Raw genomic sequence first — 13,681 nt, 5'->3', positions numbered from 1 at the left:
GTTGGCCCCAGGGGTGCTCAGGGCAGGAGCAGGGCTCAGAGACAACCCTCCCACAGGGTTGCAGGAACATGCCATGAGTGGCTTGGAGCTACCAGCAGGAAGCAGCTCTCCCCTGCTACATTGTTGGCAGGGGCCCTGGGGCCATTTTAAATCACCCGAGGACAGCAGAAGTGCTGGGAATGGGTTGGGGGGGGCGTTGACAGGGATGTCAGGGAGGGAGCGCACAGAGGCCAGAGGAAACAATTGGTCCCAAACTTTGTGGAGCTGGGCTCCAGGCCAGGAATATTCCCAGTGCCTGGACACTAGAGCTGCGTCTACACGTGCACGCTACTTCGAAGTAGTGGCACCAACTTCGAAATAGCGCCCGTCGCGTCTACACGCGTCGGGTGCTATTTCGAAGTTAACTTCGACGTTAGGCGGCGAGACGTCGAAGTCGCTAACCTCATGAGGAGATAGGAATAGCGCCCTACTTCGACGTTCAACATCGAAGTAGGGACTGTGTAGACGATCCGCGTCCCGCAACGTCGAAATTGCTGGGTCCTCCATGGCGGCCATCAGCTGGGGGGTTGAGAGATGCTCTCTCTCCAGCCCCTGCGGGGCTCTGTGGTCACCGTGGGCAGCAGCCCTTAGCCCAGGGCTTCTGGCTGCTTCTGCAGCAGCTGGGGATCTATGCTGCAGGCACAGGGTCTGCAACCAGTTGTCAGCTCTGTGTATCTTGTGTTGTTTAGTGCAACTGTGTCTGGGAGGGGCCCTTTAAGGGAGCGGCTTGCTGTTGAGTCCGCCCTGTGACCCTGTCTGCAGCTGTGCCTGGCATCCCTATTTCGATGTGTGCTACTTTGACGTGTAGACGTTCCCTCGCTGCGCCTATTTCGATGTTGGGCTGAACAACGTCGAAGTTGAACATCGACGTTGCTGGCCCTGGAGGACGTGTAGACGTTATTCATCGAAATAGACTATTTCGATGTTGGCTGCACGTGTAGACGTAGCCTAAAGGTCCACAGAACTCACCACCCATGGTGAAGAGATACTGTACGGCAGTCCCTTGTTATACGAGCTGTGAAATAATAAGGTGTAAAAGGTCTGTTCCTCTTACTGTACAGTCTTCAACTTGATGTGATGTGGCTACAGCAAGATTATTCACTTCCTTGCTGGGAAGCCAGGCAACAGTGATCCTATTCCCCCATGACTTCTAGGATATTTGCAGTGTCTCTTTCACATCTTTGCTGACACTTGCCTGTGTTAGCCAGACCTTAAGTTGATTCTCTGAGCTGGATCACAAAGATACAGACAAAAATGCCCGCACTAAATTAGCTTGCAAATGACTGAGTGGGATTCAGAATCACAGAGTCAGAATCTCTGACCACACGGGATCACCTGATCAGCCAGTCTCATCTTCTGCAATTTCCAGGTCACCACACAGTACTCACACACTAAGCCCAGCAGCTAGAATTAGACTAAAGTACTACACATTTAAAGCAACTTTACTATCATGTGCCACGGGAAGAGAACAGGAGGGACCAAATTATACCAACAGTTGAGGCCTCTTTGATGGCAGAAAATTGATTTAGTAAGATAGACCTAAAACAGGAGTCGGCAACCAAAAGAAAAGTAAGAGCCATTTTTTTCGAATTCGGTAAAAACCCCAATAATTCAAGAGCTGCAATGCATGTGAATAGGGGACAGTCCTTAATAAATAATATCAAACCATCCTTCTTGTAATCCCTGTTTTAAGAACAGCACACACACATCTCCCACAATGCACTGCACATATTAAAGGGGGAGTTATCCAGTGTTTCGAGATCACATGCTGTTTGCTATTTAGATAGGAGTTGTTCATTATTGGGCTTTTAGATGTTCACCAAAATATTGAAAATAATAATCAGGCAGAGGTTTTTACTTTGCAATTATAGTGTTGAGCACCATAAAGAAGTCCTTAAAGAGCTGCATGTGGCTCCAGAGCCACAGGTTGCATACCCCTGACCTAGAAGATTTAAGCAAGCAACCAATACGCTATGGTGCAGAAGGCTGTGAAGTCACCCATCCCTGTCTATAATCTCTGCCAATATGGCCTGGTGGAAAATTCCTTCCTGACCATGAGTGTGACAGGGAGTCCAAACCCGAGCATCTGAGCAAGACCCTTCAGCCAAGAACCAGAAAGAGAGAATTCTGAGCACCAGTCTACCCACCATTCTATGTCTTGCCTCCATCTTCAGCAACCTCTGATGCTCAGAGGAAAGAGAACAAAAACAAACAAACATTAGAATCCATTCAGGAGAAAATATCCTTTCCTGACCACTGCAGGTGATTGTCTGAAGTCCTGGAGCATAAGACATAAACCAGAGACACCCTCCCACCCCTCAAGACTAGCAAGAGCAGTCCTGCACTGCCAAAAGCAACCCTGTTACATAATTCCAATCAAATTTGTCAAGCACTGTCTTAATACTAACTAGTTGTCCTGTTGCCCCCAAAATTCTTGTTGGAAAGCCATTCCACAGCCTCCCTCTGCTGTTGGCGAGGTACTTCTAATTTCGAACCTGAATTTACTCATGGCCAGTATACACCCTTTTGTTCTTTTGTCAACATTTTTCTTGAATGTAAATAGGTCTTCTTCCTTCCAGGTATTTGCTACCCTGACATACATAAGAAAGGTGTTCCCACCACTTGAAGAATTATTTTAAAAACAACAAAATCCTAGCTCATCATGATCTGTGAATGCCTTGCAGGGACAGTTAAAGGATGTGGAATTTATCGATACACTTTTAAGGATTATGCAAAAGACATTAGCACTCATGATCCAGCCATTGTACTGAACTCATTTCTAGTACCAGTTGCTAGATTTTTTCGATCAAAAACTTGAAACCCACCTTTTAAGTTTTTCGTTTAGTCAGACAGCAATACTGCAAGATGTGTGACTCCCCATTTGTCCGCCCAATGAAACAACAGATGAGTACAGCAAATGACACTGGTGTAGTGTATGGCAATAGGCTTTTATCAAAACCTAAAAATAATATAACTGCTCAGCTGATCAAGTTGGAACAGTCATCCTCTCAAAAGAGTGGCAAACGTAAGCTGATAAATCAATATTCTATGGATGTCCATTACTTATGCCCTCTGGAGGAGCTGTTACTTTTATTTTCCCTTTCCCTTTAAACATCTAACTCCAGCTATAGAGCTGCCAAATATCCTAACCAGGATCCAGATGAGAAAAATTATTTAAATTCAAATAATTGAAATTTAAGGTAGAAATGATCCTGTTAGGTCTTCTTCCCCATCTTCTAAGGCAGAATTATTCCAAGGCCAACTCTATTAATGTTCTAATATACTCTTTATCATCATGGAATCTGACTGAGCACCTGCTAAAATCATACACATAAATTTGTATTTCTCTTCCCTTTTCCAGTCAAGAGGAACTGATCTCTGTCAATGGTGGTTGTTTTGCTTTAATGTAGAGATATTGTGTGATCAAAGACATAGGTGGATCATCATTGCTTGTCCCTCTTTACTGGTTCCCTGAGCTACCAGGGCAAATTCAAGAATTTGGTCTTCATTTTGCCTTTGCTCCCACTTCACCCTGGGTAATCATGGTTCTCCCCAGTACAACCAAGTTCCTGTAGATCAATAGAACTCCTTACCTGGAGCATGTTGGAGATGGAGTTTTCTTGGCAACCGGCCCATGAACATGTGACTCACACTTGGAAGAGCTCAGAATGACCAAAGACCTCAGTGCTTGCAGAGCAAAATGTAAAATCCACCTCTCTGACCTAATCTTCCTACAACACCACCTCAGTTTCTAAAAGTGATTAATAGCGGGAGAACGTGTGTGCTTGAAGAGTATTTCTCTTATGCAAGTGCCCTCTTAAATGGTTAGTTTGGAGAGGACGTTGTTTTCTACTTTAACAGAAAGCCTAATGTCAGATTCTGATCTTGAGACACTAGTATCGAATGGAGTAATTCTATCAACTTTTAGTGCAGCTAGTCCAGGTTTACACTGATGTAATGAAAATCAGAACCCACACATTAATGTCCTAATTGAACAATGGCAAATAAACGCATCCCAGTGCCAAGGAGTTCAAAAGCGACTGGTGATTTTGGGTGCCTCATTTGAGATATCTTGATGGGGCCTGATTTTACGTAAGTGCTGAGCATCTCCTTCTGAAAAGCAGGTTCCTTTCAAGTAATTCAAGCTAAGTATCCAAAAATAAAGGCACTCAAATTCACTGGTTGGTTTTTAATGTCTATTGGTGAGTTTCTGTCCCTATTGCAGTCAATTGAAGCGTTCCCATTAATTTCACTGGGGCTGGGATTCTACCCCAGACCTGCTTCTTGTATCTTTCTAACTGAATGCTATTACTATTCTTTTTGATACTGTTCATAACGATTTTGCTTTCTGCAGTCATAGATGAAGAATGGCAAAAAACTCAGTGCATGCCCAGGGAGACATGCGTGGAAGTTGCCAAAGAACTGGGTACAACCACCAACAAGTTCTTTAAGCCTCCCTGTGTGAATGTGTTCCGATGTGGCGGCTGCTGCAATGAGGAAAGCCTGGCTTGTATGAACACAAGCACGACTTATGTTTCAAAAACGGTAATTGAAACAATTCGCCTTCTTTCTGGCCTGCCACTGGCCCCAACACAAAGTGAGGGAAGAGGATGCTAGGCCTCTAAAAGCTGGTTATGGAGCTATTCTCTACAGTTATGGTGAAACACGCATATGTGTATTTTTACAGAGTGGATAAGGCCTGGTGAATGATTTAAGGCTGTTTAAGACTCAAAACACATGTAAATGACTAAGCATGGTGCACAGCAGTGACAAATAGGTCATGTTATGTTATGGACTTGTGTGGTGTTAACGGGTTAAATTATTCTTTATTCTAGAGCTACTGAGATTTGTTGATGCCAGTGGCCCATGCAGACTCCAAGTGCCACTGACCTAAGGGATTCTTTAGGAAATTCTGATGTGAGATGCTTCAGAGATATGTTCTAAATTTTTTCAATGGTGACCAGTGACAAAAGAAAAGTGACCAGCAATTTTAGGTGTTTCAACATTTGGGTGCCCTGCTTCACATGCCTAAAAGGAATTTTTTCCCCAAGTGCTCTTTGAAAACCAGGTGCCCTCTGTACAAATGCCCTAAGTTGTCAGTCCACACAGTCACACATTGCTTTTGAAAACATATGCTCCAATCAATAGATATTGCTAAGTAGCAACCGGCAGCAAATAACCTGGATTTTGCAGGCAGTACTATTATTTTACATTTAAAATGTCATGCCTTAAAAGAGACACATTAAAGGCTAGTGATTAATTTTTTGAACTGGTAAAAATGTGTGGACAATTGTTCAGAGCGAAAGTTAAAATAGTCCTGGAACAAGTATTCTAAAAGCAGTGGGCACCTTTGTGTTTTTCCAGTTGTGCACAAATGTAATTCCACTGATTTCAGTAGAGTTGTGGTGCAATAAAACTGCAATAATGTACTGGTGAGCCTGGCCAATAACCCCTATGCAGATATTTGTCAATCAGCTCCATTTCATATCTGTAAGAGCACGCATGAGCTGTTGTATGTATTCTACAGATGTCTGACTAGTTTTGAGGCCTGGGTTAGACTTGACATTATATATTTATTCAAATGGCTCTTGGAGCAGCAGTTCATAACTTTGTTGAAAAAACCTAAATTTTATTAAATTCCGCAGACTGTCACATTCCTTTAACTTCCTTCAAAAGATCTATTTTCAAAAGCTTTTGGGTACAATCTGTTTCCAGATATAAATATGTACATCCAGAATCATTCTACTAAAGTCAAGGGAGTTACTGCAGGCATACATCAGTATTGCTGGGACTAAATTTTTTCCCCGGGCTCTTTATTTCTTTGCCGAAAAGTTGTAGGCATCACTGTGAAACGTCCGCTGGAAGTTGAGATGGAGTAGTTAAATGAGTCTCTGTATAAGTGATTGAGGTTACATTGTTAATGTATGCAAAAACAAGTTCATGTATTTCAGCTTCATTCATGAAACAGGCCAGTAAATAATATTTACAATGTGTTATGTTGTCGACTATTTGGGTTGACTATGCTGACCGGTTCCTAGCTCAGTGAGTATTGCTTAGTTTTCCATTTGGGTTAATTCATGTCAGACCTGTGACAGCTACCAGCAGAAAAGAGGGAGGTGAGGGGGAAAGGCATGGGGAGCAAGCCGGCATTTACAAGGTTTGAAGGAATAATGAGAGTTGTGTAATAGAAATTGAACAGCATATGTCTTTCTTCTAGCTCTTTGAGATTTCAGTTCCTTTGACAAGTGTGCCAGAGCCAGTGCCAGTCAAAATTGCCAACCACACAGGTTGTAAGTGCTTATCCACTGCTCAGCACCACCAATATGCCATCATACGAAGATCTGTTCAGTACCCAAAGGAGGATGGGTAAGGCACTCTGCCTTTGCAAAATACTTCAGCATATACTGAATTAATCAGGAATCTCTTTGATTTTATGACATTTGCTACTGGTTTTCTTCCATCTTTTGCTTTCCCACAAATATCCAAACATCAGAGGTATTCTTCAAACTTACAGAGCCAAACTCAAACCCACTGTAAACAGGCTTAGTCTGCTTATATTTGGCAGCCAGACTGGGGTCACAATTCAGCAAGTGCCTAATTAGAAGCACTTGGGTAACCCATTGCAGTTATTGTACCTACTCATATTCTTAAAGCTAGGCATGTTCCTAACTGGTGCATTATTGAATTGGGGCATCAGAACAGAAGGCCACAATGTTCCCATCTGGGGTGATGTGACATGCTATTGCCCAATCCTTAATTTGGAATGAAAGAGGAGCTGGTACTCAAGCAATTTTTTTTCCACCTTTATAACTGTCATGGCAAACCCAGAGGTGCCAGGCTATGAAATGCCAAGCCTAGAGGTGCTGGGCTTACCGTAGCATGCCCTGGCACAAATTAAGTTCTCCTTAATTAAGCTATCAATTCACACAATACAGCTGATGGGTCTGGCAGTAAATAATGGTCTTGAGCAAGCTCACTGACTAGTGTCTGTCAGTAGCTACATCACTTCTTGTGACGCTTATTTTAAAATATCTGATCATATTGTTTTTGCTTCTAGTTGCCCCTTTCCCAACAAACTTTGTCATGGTGGCTTGATATGGGACAGCAACAAATGTGACTGTGTTGTAGACAAAGACCATCCTAGCAGAAGGGAAGGTAAAAGTAGTAATATTGACTGACATTTTTGCAGCTACCATCTCTACTAAAAGGGGCTCAATAAAGTTCTCTTTTTTCTCACTGAGATTTCTCTAATTCTAAATCAATCTACTGCATTATATTATATTATATTATATTATATTACATTATATTAACTGTCTAGCGATAGTAACAGAGAGGTAGCCATGTTAGCCTGTACTCAAACAGAACAAAGCAGCACAAATGTAGCACTTTAAAGACTAACAATATGATTTCTTCAGTGATGAACTTTTGTGGCACAGACCCACTTCTGTCCCAGGAAAGCTCACCACCAAATAAATCATTTTATTAGTATTTAAAGTGCTACATTTCTACTCCTCTACTTATAAACATGCACACAAACGGCAGTACCTCATCCCATTTTCTTCTGATGGTTTTTTCTTTTCATACTGGCAATGGGAATAAAGAATAGCAATATACTAGGGGGAATTCCTATTGCTGACACTCTAAATTTTCATTGTACACAGACAACTTAGTCATTTGTTCAGAGGGCTTTCAACTCACTATCCCATATCTATCCATCTATATTCAAGAAAGGCTCATGTTTTCCTAGGTTTAAAGTAAACTGACAAAGGTATTTTCAGTCATATTTGCAGCTAAGTTCTACCTTCCTACATAGCGCACACTTGAAACCTTCACTGAAATCCATGGGGTTGTATGGGTAAAGATGTGCCAAGTGCGGAATTTTATCCACCAGTTTTCATCCAGCAAACCATTCCTCCCATGACTTGTTGGTTCTTACAGGCCAGTCATAAATTGGACCTCGGAGGAAATGAGCTTGAGAGACACCCCTCACAAGCATAACACTTCCTGTGCTCCCCTCATGTGCCGAGGAAGGAGGGGATGTTTCGTTCTAGTCTGTTAGAATGCTCTTCAGACTCTTTGCCCTTGTGCCCAGCAAGTTCCCTAGCTGGCAGTTTGGACTTAGGATGCCAACGGGGTTACTTGTGAGAGTAAGGGCTCTCTGTTGTCAGGCTGTTTAATACTAACTGAATATAAAAGAGACATTAGAAATCATACGTAGGAGTAACTTCCAGAAAAGCACCATTGCTTCCTCCTGTTCCTTTGGTGGAAAGGAGTTGAATCCCTCAAAGAAAATAGTTGAAAACTTTCCTTGGGGAAAGTAAACCCATTGCTATAAATGTAAAGATTTTTTTCATGCTGAAGATATTGAGAGGCATTGTAAGCTGCCTAAACACAATACAATATTTATATTCAGATAGCCAATAATGCAAATCCAATAAACCTAAGCTACACGGAAACAGAAGAAAAACTTGCCTTTCTATCTGATTTTACATTCAACCAATTTAAGAATACAAACCAGCAAGGCTCTCTCTAATTTCTGCCATCCATGGGCAGAATAAATTTTGTTCTGAGCACCAAGGCATGTGCAGATGTGTGCCACCAATAGCAAAACATGAGGCTGGCTGTGTGCAGTTTTGTGTGCTCTGCCAGTCACCTGGTTGGCACATGAATCTCTCCTGGGCGGCCACCGAAGTGCTCAGCTTAAAGGGAATGCTGCAAATCAGCAACAAAAGCAACTTGGCAAACATTGTCTCAGAGGGATGGCTGTGTTCATCTGTATCTGCAGAAACAGTGAGGAGTCCTGTGGCACCTACGATTAACAAATGTATTTGGGCATAAGCTTTTGAGGGTAAAAACCACTTCTTCAGATGCCTCTGATCAAGTCTCTTTTACCCATGAAAGCTTATGGCCAAATAAATCTGATAATTTTAAGGTGCCAAAGGACTATACATTTTTTTCGCAAACATTTGCATTCCTAAACCAATGGCCTAAAATAAACCGATATAGGTCTGTAAACTTTCTATCTAGTATGTTCATTTAATATTACTGGACAAGAGACAAATTATATTGGCCCTATAGACAGAGGTTTATCACCATGGATCAGATCATCAGTCCATCAAGTGTGGTGTCTTGGCTTCAATCAGTGCTAAGTACTCAATACTTTGCAGGAAGACCATAGTTTGTATGCATGAGGGAACAACAGAAAACATCTAGCTGTTTGTGCTGTGGGCTAATAAAAGATAGAATGACTTATGATAATAACTCGAGTATGGCTTTTACTGATACAAGCCAAAATTTGCAATAATCAACAATCATTTGCTGTAGTGGCTTAGACAAATTAATTGTATATAAGACCTTGAGGCTAAAGCAAAGAGAGAATTGAACAGCATATACAAATTAATATATGCCCGGGGAGGGAGAGATGAATCATTTCACCAAAATCCATGCAAACTTTTGTATCTTTAAATGACACTTGCTTTTTATTTTGTTTGGCTGTTAATTTCTGGTATTAAGTTAATAACAACCGAGGCTTCCCACAAGTAATGAGTATCTCCTTTCCGGCCATTGAAGTCAGATCTCAGATTCCAGAAGCCAAAGTCACAAGATGAGTTTCACATTCCACATTTATAAAATTACAGGAAACTACCACTCCTGTGACACATAGTAGGCTATGACCTTTAACCAGGGTTTTCTGCCCTCACTTCAGCAGGAGCACTCATAAAAAAGTTCACCATTCGTCATGATAAACCTGAAGGTATGGCAGGATGTGCATGCTTGCAAAGGAGAGGTGAGGTTTTGAGGACAGTCATTTATTTTCTGCTTTTACCACTGAAACATGTTTTCTCATTGTCTTATCCATACTAACTAAGAAGGGCATCCATGCTGTTTAGCAATCCAATTTAGACCAGGCTGTACTTTGCTGAGGTTGTTTATATGGTGCTTCTGAAAACATACACTATGTCCACTACTTGCAACACACAATGCTGTGTGTATGTTGTTTGTACTTTGTATGGAGTATGTGGGTTGGTTCAACCTGATGCATTACAAAAACAAAAAGCTCTTCATAAATGATTTGTATAGAAGTCCCTGGAGAGGCTTTCTCTTACAGGGGTGATACAGCAGTATCCAAAGGGGATATCCCCATCTAAGGCAGGAAAATCATCCTGACCTCTTCAGTTTGGTGGTGGTCTCATCCACCACGTTAATTTCTAATAGAAATTCTAAGGACCACACTCCCCCTCCATGTACACATGCACAAGCAGAACCTGGGTACATAGAGCTTATTGCCAAAAGATTTGTCTCTTTTTACAGGACTCCCTCCTCTTGCAGAGCTGGCTAAGTGTGGGCCACATATGGAATTTGATGAAGATAACTGTGAGTGTACCTGTAGATGGAAATGCCCCAGCAATTTTTTTCAAAATAAAGAGAACTGCAGCTGCTATTTGTGTAGGGAGAGCCAGGAGAGTTGCTCTCAGAGACACAAGATTTTTCATGCAGAGACCTGCAGGTAAGGGTTCCTGCCCTTTCAATTTCACATTCCTCAGCATAGCTGGACAACATGAAAACCATGTGCTTCTCTGCTAAGCAACACATATGCACTTTGAAAATTTAATTCATTTGGCTCGTTTGGGTGTGGTAGTCTCATTTTAATTCGAGCTGTCACGTGATTAAAAATGAATTACGATTAATTGTACAGCTATTTGCAGTGTTAATAACAGAATACCATTTATTTAAATAAGCTTGAATGTTTTCTCCATTTTCAAATATATTGATTTAAATGACAGTGCCCACTTTATTTTATTACAAATATTTTATTACAAATATTACAAATATTTGGCCACAAAACACAAATAGTTGTATGTTTGGGGTGACCATCCAGCCCGCATTAGGTGGGACAGTCCCATATTTGCAACGCCAAAAAGCTGTCCCTACTTCTAAAGGGACAAACTATCCCGTATTTGGGCCTTCCCCTGCTGACATTTTCCAACAGCAGCTGTACAGGTGCAGCTGCTGCCTCAGGGAAGCAGTTGGGCATGGGTGGCTGCCATGTCCCTGGTGCTTCCTGGGGTTATGGGGAGGGTCGGCGGCTGCAGCCTCCTTGTGACTTAGTGAAGCCAGAAGGAGCCACCCTTTCCCCCCATATCTCCCTGTCCCGTAGTTAGGACAGGGAGATATAGTCATCCCATGTATGTTTCAGTTCACTTCATACAAGTATTGTAGTGCAAGCTCTTTAGCATGAAAGTTGAACTTACAAAGATACAATTACATATATAAAAATAACCGCATTCAAAAGTAAAACAATGCAGAACTTTAGTGCTTACAATCTGTTCAGTTCTACTTCTTGTTTAGCCAAGTACCCAGACAATCAAGTTACTGGAAACAATGCTGCTTGCTTCTTGTTTACAATGTCTCCCGAAAATAAGAACAGGCATTTTCATGGCACTGTTGTAGCTAGCGTTACAAAATATTTATGTACCAGATGCACTAAAGATTCATATGTTCCTTCATACTTCAACCACAATACCAGAGGGGACGTGTGTCCATGCCAATGACGGGTTCTGCTTTATAACAATTCAAAGCATTAAGGACTGACACACATTCGTTTTCATCATCTGAGTCAGATGCCACCAGCAGAATGATGTGAAAGTGGAAGTCCTCCATGCAGATGCCCCTCTTCATACAGGGGCATGTGTTCACTACAGGGCAATGACTGATCAGGTGGGGTCAATTTTCACGTCTAGTATGGACACAATATATCGACTACCAATTGCTATCCCATCAATTCTGGTACTTCACCAGAATGAGATGAGTAAAGGGAGTTGAAAGGAGACTTTCTTCTGTTGGCCCTGCGTCTTGTGGACCCCACAGTAAATAGATCTAAGCTAGGTTTATTTGAATTATGCTACTGACATAACAAATTGCGTAGCCCAGATCAACCTGTCCCTGTAACGTAGACCTGCCCTAGATTTCCCCTTTCATGTGGATTTACTGGATCATCTGATCTCCTCCCAAATAATGGCGTTACGTTTTGGGTAGATATGCTAAGATGTTGAAAATGTTGAATGCTAGACAAGTGCAGAGCTATCACATGATCATGCTTCTCTTTGTGTGTGTCTTTATTAAACAGCTGTGAGGACAAGTGCTCATCCCAACCCAGAATGTGCTCAACTGCGAGACCCATGTGTACAAAGCATTGTCGTTGTCCAAAGGAGAAGAGAATTTCTCATGCGTCACAGAGCAAAGAAAATCCTTGATCTAGCTTCTGCCCTCTCCCCCAACAACACGCTGCTTTGCAAAGTAGCTGTCACTGACTTTTTAATTGTTAGTAAACGTGGGACATCTTCCACATTAATCACAGAAGAATGCATTCACTTTGCATTTATTTATTAGATTAATCACTATTATTGGACCCTCTGGGTCATTGGTAGCTGTCTTCTAATGGATAACTGCAGTAGAAATATTACCGGCTGTAGGAAGGAAAGTGTGGAAAGAGCAAACTGAACACTGTTATATGGCGTATGAGACTGGTATAAGTGTAGTAGAGTGAAAGTCACCATCCAGCAATTCGGACTGGATAGTCTCAGAATCCTTAGCTAGCACGCCTCTTTGATGAAGCATTCTTCAAAACTTCAGTGTACAGGATCTGGCTTCTAATACGTTCAACACTGAATGATTTGATCTACTGTCCAGCTTTATCATTTTGCGTCTTTTGTACAACTACTGTCAGATGTGCCATATTTAAATGTATATAAGAAAATAAATGCTTCAGTTATTCAAGCTGTTTATTATCCAAAGTCATCTCAAACAAATGTACACAAAAGCAGACAAGCCCACCTCACAAAAGGATCAAGCTATGGCTTTGCTGGGTCTATTCCCAGTCCATACATAGCTTGGAATAACCACATGTGGGAAAGCTGGTCGTCAGAGTAGCTTGAATAAAAGATTTCATTTCCCACACAGGTGATGGGTTTCGGTTTTTGTTCTGGCTCCTGCTGTGGTGTGTTGGTGCACTGCTGAGGTGGCATTCACACAAGTACCAAAATGCCCCCAGAGACTTTTGGGAACACAAATTGTGTTGAGGGCTTGTTTTACTTTTAGCCTGTGATGCTATGGAAATAGAGAGTATCTTTCTTTAGGACAGAATTAATTTCACCTGCATAAAACCTGAGCTATGGAGCTTTCTGCAAGTCAAGAGTGAGAAAAAGGCTGGGAAATCCAGTCATTTAAACCTGGACTGCACAAGTCTAAAGAAAATACTGTAAAGAACAATCGTGCTTTGACAGAGGACAGTTTAAATGAGCTATAATAGATCTTTTCCAGCTCTAAATTCAACCGTTGGCTATTTTCAGGTGACAGAAGCCCAGGCAAACAGAGGAAACAAAATTGGACTGCTATGGCAATGGAAAGGTTCACATGACATAAAGGTCAGAAACAAATCTTTGTAGTGCATGGGCTGAGTGTTATTTTCTGGGTGTATACAGGAACATTTGGATTTCTTTAAAAAGAAGTTAAGGACCAAATCCTACATACTGGTCTTTGTGTCCTTTAATCTTTGTGCATATTTCCGATTAACTTTATTGAGACTTTTATCTAAGTTAGGGATAATGAATTTGGCCCTAGAAAAATGTTCTGAACAACTATT

At 41.6% G+C, this 13,681-nt stretch overlaps 1 protein-coding gene across 2 annotated transcripts in view; it reads left to right on the top strand.

The window, feature by feature from the left end:
- VEGFD (vascular endothelial growth factor D) overlaps positions 1–12,994 on the top strand; it is a 43,293-nt gene extending 30,299 nt beyond the window's left edge. The window contains exons 3-7 of one of the 2 annotated variants that reach the window (XM_074993380.1): positions 4,394–4,584; positions 6,257–6,405; positions 7,097–7,194; positions 10,351–10,546; positions 12,167–12,440. In XM_074993380.1, the coding sequence (XP_074849481.1) occupies positions 4,394–4,584; positions 6,257–6,405; positions 7,097–7,194; positions 10,351–10,546; positions 12,167–12,293 (761 nt within the window). In that variant the 3' untranslated portion in view covers positions 12,294–12,440. Of the gene's footprint in view, positions 1–4,393; positions 4,585–6,256; positions 6,406–7,096; positions 7,195–10,350; positions 10,547–12,166 lie in introns of both variants that reach the window. The other variant, XM_074993389.1, reaches the window with a different exon arrangement.
- The last annotated feature ends 687 nt before the right edge of the window (positions 12,995–13,681 follow it).

This window comes from Carettochelys insculpta, chromosome 1 (genome assembly GCF_033958435.1).
Source record: "Carettochelys insculpta isolate YL-2023 chromosome 1, ASM3395843v1, whole genome shotgun sequence".
In the NCBI taxonomy this organism is placed as follows: Eukaryota; Metazoa; Chordata; order Testudines; family Carettochelyidae; genus Carettochelys; species Carettochelys insculpta.
This window is presented reverse-complemented; position numbering and strand designations above follow the sequence as displayed.